Below are 6,612 nucleotides of genomic sequence, written 5' to 3'. Positions count from 1 at the left end.
GCTAAACCCTATCATGACAAATGACAGTCACTTACTTTGTGGTATAGAAAAAGGCTACGTACGATCTGATATTCATTAAATTTAAGGTTTAATAACGAAAAGCAAACAGTTAATTTAGAAAGCAAACCCGCAGTTTACTTAAAGCACACTCCTTCCATCTGTTACTCTTAATATTATGATTATGTGTTTATCCGGTTTTTTACCTTCAACAATATTGCTCTACTAACATCAGGAGTTCATTCTAATGGTAGTCATTTCATAACAGTAAAGTAACTCTTTACACTATGTGATTTTATGCCATATATTCGTGCATAAGCTTTTAATTAATATTGTTGAATTTATGTTTAAGATTAACAGACAATATCGCTTAGAATAAATTTTATTTGAGCTTATAAGGTATAAATTTTCAAATTTCTTATAAGAAACACTGGTCATGAAATACTTATATTCGTAAACAGGTGTATCTAAGTAATATAAAATGACAATATAACTGTAACGTTATCAACATTAAATCTATATGAAAAATAGCAAAAAATATTCATGTTGTGAGTAATTTGCTTTTTTTAAGCATAAAGCTGCACTACGGGATATCTGTGATATACCCATCACGGGAATCGAACCCAAAACTTTAGCATTACAAACCCTTGATCTTACGATTGCGCCACAGAGGACGTTACGATTAATTTCTCAGATTGATAATAACTTTAGTTGCATATTTTGTTCCTGATGAGCTTACACTTGTAATACTAACAACACCACAAGTTATGAGAAGTTACCGTTAGAGCTCATGTGTAAAGTGAAAAAAAAAAACATCAATGAACCTAAAAAAAACAGTCAGTCTGTCAGCAACTTAATAAATATGGAATCTAAATTATATTGAGGATTCTTATTATAATGGAGCTTGTGGTGTATACGCCCAAAACTCCAATCTCAGAAACTACCGCACCAGTCATCACCAATTATGACTGGGTAATATTTTTAATAGTATGCAGTATTTTTATAGCTGAGCAATAAATAAAACAATTGAAATATCCATAAAAATTATATTTTTCAGATTTACCCAATAAAAAAATTACAAAATAAGGAGTAAGTTTTAAATATAAAACAATCAAAAACAAACTTTAAACAATTTTGTTTTTTTTAGTGAAAATCTCATGTGTGTTGCAACAGAAAAGCAAGATCAGACATTTTCTTTATTGTTTTAAAGATGTTTTATGATTAGTTGAAATACATGTCGTAAAACAAAAGCTGATTTCCCATTCGAGGAAAGCACAATATTTTATTAAGGTATTTAAAAATTTTAAATTATCGTTCATTAAATTTTCCTCTATACTAATGATTGTAAATGTGAACTAAAAAGTGTTACTTATACTTGTCAAAGCAATAGTAACAACTACCACAGCGACTAACTCAGCGACGTCTGCTGTAAATCATCTTTTGCTTGGCATTGAGACAAATCATAAATATTTAATGACAATACACTTTGCACTAAACTCAGGTTTGTTACAAATATATCGGTTTATTTCAAAATTTACCATTCTTGTCAAGTATGTGTTAAAAGGAATGACAAACAGTTCATTAAATATAGGTCATTACTAGTGTAATATAGCTGAACAACTAGGACTTTTTTAAAAATAATTAAACAAACAGCTCATTTCTGTAGTAGTAAAAGTGCTACAAAACTAACTGGAACTAAGTTAAGCAAGTGCTCTTATTCTTTACATTTTTATTCTATTCGTCAAAGTATCTGATGCAAACCGTTTTAGAAAATGAGAAAGATTACTTAATATTTATGTAACTAATGCCCTTGTATCAAAACTTAGAAAAGGAATGGGTGTAGGTATGATAAATCAGAAGCTAATTCTTTTTTTTTTTTTAGTTGTCCTGTGGGAGAAACAGTGTACCTCCTCGTGTTGGTAAGCTGCGTTGCGAGGGGGGAGGGGAAAGCTTTGCTTCCTGCAAGTGGTTTTTTCCGCAATACATTATTCGGGTAAAGCTATATAAGTCGTATACAGCGTGGCTTACATCCATTTACACACGTCGTTTTCTCGTGGTGTGGAGGTTATCGCTTACTCGTAAACCTAACTCTGGTTTCTTAGACGAATAAATTCAATATCTGTGACATAATAGAAGGGAAAAATTATCCAAAGCAAACTACTGTGTTGCTGATCCAAAAAGTCAGCAGATAACGAGAACGTCGGGATAAGCAGAAAGTGGAAGGCTTGGTAAGTAAATGTATTTTTATTTTTAATCACGAATGTTAGATAAAGAACTATTTGTATGTGCAAACTTATAAAATAAATTAGTTTATAACATATGTATGTTCCTTAAGATAATTTACACAACATACATTTTTGTAAAATCTTTCTATAAAGATGATCCATTATGTGTGTGTGTGTTTACGTGTGTTAATATTCATCACCCAAAGTTGGTTGGCTCGATTACCGCAATTTTTGGTGCGATTACTAGAAACCGTCAAACGATGTGCAAGGTTTATTTTATTTTAGGATTTTTTTCCAGAGAAGGGGTATGAAAAAGCATCTGAAATAGGGCACATTTCCATTTTATATAGGCTTTTGGCTTTGAATACTTACTCAGTGAAATGAGTCAGTTGTTGCCTTCCACAAAGCAGCGTTTAATGAGGTCATTATGGATTTAATAACAGAATAAAATATATATATAAAACATATACAGTTCCATTCTAATTCAACTGTTTCAGCTTGCATTATTCCTGTAAAACCACAGGTGACTGAGAAACGCATAAGATTGAACCGATTATATAATCTTTATATATAAATCTAGGATTATGTTACATGAGTTATCAGATTGCATAGTGCTAGTAGTAAAATATTTCATTAAGACACCGCAAATAAAGTTCATGTCATAGCTTTATATATAAGTTATCAGCTGCTAGTGTGATTATGTTTTTATTTAGATGCTTTCCATAATTTTAAACCTTTCTGTAGTATTTTATAGCCTCACTGTTTAATATTCTGTTGTTGTTTTTTAGAGGAAAGTATCCATGTTTTCCTTATAGACGCACACTTCCATGTGTTTACGTTTTATTTGTACCAGTTTTACATTCGCTGGACCAAATTTATTAAAAATGGATTTCACTTTATTGGCCTCGCGCGCCTGAAGCCATAGCATCTGACAAGACCTGGACGGAATCTTTAGAGTGTGTTGGAGGACCTAAACAAATGTTGTGTTTACTTTAATAAACGATTGAAATACAATCATTCAAATCCATAAGCATAAGAATGTTTGTTTCTCAATTTGGGGATCCTAGAAATAACATTGGGTTTTTCTTTTGCGTTCACAAACGATTATTTTATCTGATATGGTTTCATTATTCTTGGAACAGTTTACACAGCATTCTATTTAAATAGACGTAAAGCAGTTTAGTATTTCTTTTTTTCAAATTCTATGCGATGCGTCCTTATACTAAACGTTTTTACTTAGCTTCCAGTCCGCTCTTTTCAAAGGCATGGACACAAATGGTCAGCATGCAGTAGCGGGTTACATCAAAATAGTTGGTAAGTCCCCTCGAGGCGATTCTGTCTTTAAATAACACGAAGCGGGATATGCTGGGTGAACACCAAGGGAGATGGTGGGTCGAAAAAGAAGACAATTTTCTCCTTTTTTCTTGCTCACGTGGACACAGACTATGCAGGTTATATATGGGTGAGGGTCGGAACGGAATTAGTGGCTAGTCTCGTGGAAATGAACCGTAGAGGTATCGTTGCCCATGTGGTCCTTCATATACCTGACTTCTACTGAGCCCCGTATGAATCGTCATGCGACCCCTTCCGTTCGACCCTGCAGTTTTGATATGCTCTCTTAAACATCAAGCCGACCGGAACAAAAATCAATAAGCCAGGAATTCGAATAGAACCTTTTCATCCACCAAAGGTGTGTAACTGATGAAAATTACCACATATCAGACATTCCTGCATCGTTATTTTGAACAGTTATTTGAGGGCACAGATTTATTTCTTCTCTAGGTTCTCTCTGAAGATTAGCATGGAAAACTACAGCACCTTTAAGCCGAGTTAAAGGCAAAAACTATTAGTTCTAGTACACTAATTTCTTACTATTTTATTTACATAAGTTTTCTATGCGTCAGTGCGCTTTAAAAACTATTCTCATTAAAAGGCAGCAATCTGATTTAACAAGATAATAAGTGACGAGTTAGATATCTTTTGATTTTGATTTTAAAACGAAATATAAAGGTTTTGAAGACTAACTTGCTGATATGACTAATGACTTAAAAAACCCGCAAAAAGTCTCATTTACAGTCTAAGCAAAATGGAAGCGCTTTTTCCTGATTATTGATCGCTGCTTTATTTAGTTTTATTGTGGTGGTTTCAAGAGTGCGTAGGTTTCTAACATTCTTTGCTCTGAAAAGGATCTTGAAGTGCTTGTTGGTCGATGGTCTGTCGCTACAGTTCGGTATGCGTTTTGCTATTTGTATTGGCTTACACTTCTGAAGTTTAGATATAATATTGGTTCGTTCTTGTGGCTGTCGATCCCATGTACTTTAGTTTACAACTCGAACATTCGTATATAGATAGTTGATATAATCTTTTAACGGAAATGAGTTTTATAAAACCATTTTTAATAGCTTGAGATAATTTTAAGGAAAATAAATTTCAGAGCATTATATATATGTTGGAAAACAAAGCACTTTTAGATTACAGCAGTACTTCACAAAGCTAATAATACGTGCACACTTTCGTGTAAACTTCGCATCGAAATAAATGCTTCAAGAGCTGTTTTTTTTACAATATCTTTCTTTCCTTTCCAATAATGAGACATGTTTAATGTTTACAGTGGTTGTATATAAAATGTGTATTATAAGTGTATGCGCTTTCTTGAGCTACTGTTTAGTAAAAACGAGTCCCTTAAAGCATATAATCAGTATCTAACTTAGACCTTAGAATTCGAGTTTATATATATATGTGTGTGTGTGTGTGTATTGCAAGAACTCGTTATGATCGTATTTCATCGTTAACTTTTCCTTTTCTTACATAAAACCTCAAAACTTTGTTTTGCCGTAAAAGTTGCGCCTTCTAATACACTTGTGCAATTCTACATCTATTCATATCATTGTGAATCTAAGTGTATGACGCCTGTAGTTTATATCTACCTTCGCTTTCACAGGTGGATGATTCTGTAGACCATGACGGCGGAGACGCATCGAGAACCTCCCGGTGTTCCTTACGTCCAGCCTCCCACTACTAGTCTTCATGTCGCCGCCGAAACTAGTATCTTCTCCGGTTCTTTTCATCTACAACAGCCGCTGCTCGCTGATCCTCTGATGACTTCTCAGTTGACGGCGGCCATGAGGGTGTGTTCTCCGCAGAACGCCACATTCTCCGAATGGGACGACGAAGAAGATTCTGATAATGAGGAGTTCGCTGGTGAGTTTGACTTTCCCAACGATCATAAACAAAAGCCTGAAACTAAAGTGTGCGGTGAAACAATAAATACAGAAGACATTATTCGTCAGTTTGACGCAAATAACGATGATGTTTCGATAACAACTGGTAATGTCAACATCAAACCTAAAGAAAAGAGAAAACGATACACTAAATCTAAGGCCCGAGTACGCAGTCCAAATCGCATGGTAAAGATTAAGAAAACACGACGACTGAAGGCCAATGACAGAGAAAGAAATCGAATGCATAATTTGAACCACGCGTTGGATCGTCTCCGCCGAGTGCTCCCGACATTTCCCGATGATACAAAATTGACAAAGATTGAAACTTTACGTTTAGCTCACAACTATATTTGGGCTCTTTCTGAAAGCCTAAAGATGTTGGACTCTAAAGATCGGGTTGACCATATAGATAGTGAAACTCTGTATAATTCGACAGCTTCACTGGTTGAAACATCTGCTGTTTTGCCTGGACACGGACAAGAACGTGCAATGGGTCCGGTCTCAGATTTTCCTTCCGCTCCATCGAGTGCCCTACAATTCGGTTCCGGCTATTACTACAGTCCTCTGTCCGTGTCGTGTAGTCGTCCCGTGTGGAATACTAATACAATAACTTTGCCGTCCCCGTGTTCTCGACCTTTACCGTGTGCTGAGTTGGACGTTGTAGATTATAATAGTTCTGAATCAGATTCAGTTTTGTTCACTTATGAAAATCTGTAGAACCATAAATGAGTTGATAGTTATTTGAGTTCATAACTTGCAAGTCTTATTGTTGGCAGCCTAAGTATTTCATGGAAAAATGATTTATGATAAGAACATAATAGAGGATTCGTACGAAGATAGTGTGATATATATTCGTTGAAACATTTTAATTTATGCCATAACTTGAAAAGCAAATCCTAGTAAATAAATTTATTTTATTCATTCATTGTTGATGTAGATGACCAGGAACATGTGTCAGTTCTGTAATAATGTTCAATAAGTTAGAAATGATTTCTGATACAAACTAAACAGTTCTTTTTTATAGTTGTTTTTATGTAAGTCAAATTTAAATGTAAAGATTAAGAACAACATTTAGTCACGTTTTTATTCCTATTGCACAGCCGCATCACAAATATTAAATTGTCGCTACCGCTGTCTTTCATGGTATACATATTTTGAAATAAATTTCT

The 6,612-nt window shown here is 34.3% G+C and overlaps 1 protein-coding gene across 1 annotated transcript; it reads left to right on the top strand.

Annotated features, from left to right (window-relative positions):
• The first annotated feature begins 5,318 nt into the window (after positions 1–5,318).
• LOC106478536 (neurogenin-1-like) lies at positions 5,319–6,209 on the top strand. The gene has a single exon (XM_013939085.2). It carries the CDS (start codon positions 5,321–5,323, stop codon positions 6,158–6,160), a length of 840 nt encoding a protein of 279 aa, XP_013794539.2. The 5' UTR covers positions 5,319–5,320; the 3' UTR covers positions 6,161–6,209.
• Positions 6,210–6,612: the final 403 nt, after the last annotated feature.

Source organism: Limulus polyphemus, unplaced genomic scaffold, assembly GCF_000517525.1.
Source record: "Limulus polyphemus unplaced genomic scaffold, Limulus_polyphemus-2.1.2 Scaffold222, whole genome shotgun sequence".
In the NCBI taxonomy this organism is placed as follows: domain Eukaryota; kingdom Metazoa; phylum Arthropoda; class Merostomata; order Xiphosura; family Limulidae; genus Limulus; species Limulus polyphemus.
This window is presented reverse-complemented; position numbering and strand designations above follow the sequence as displayed.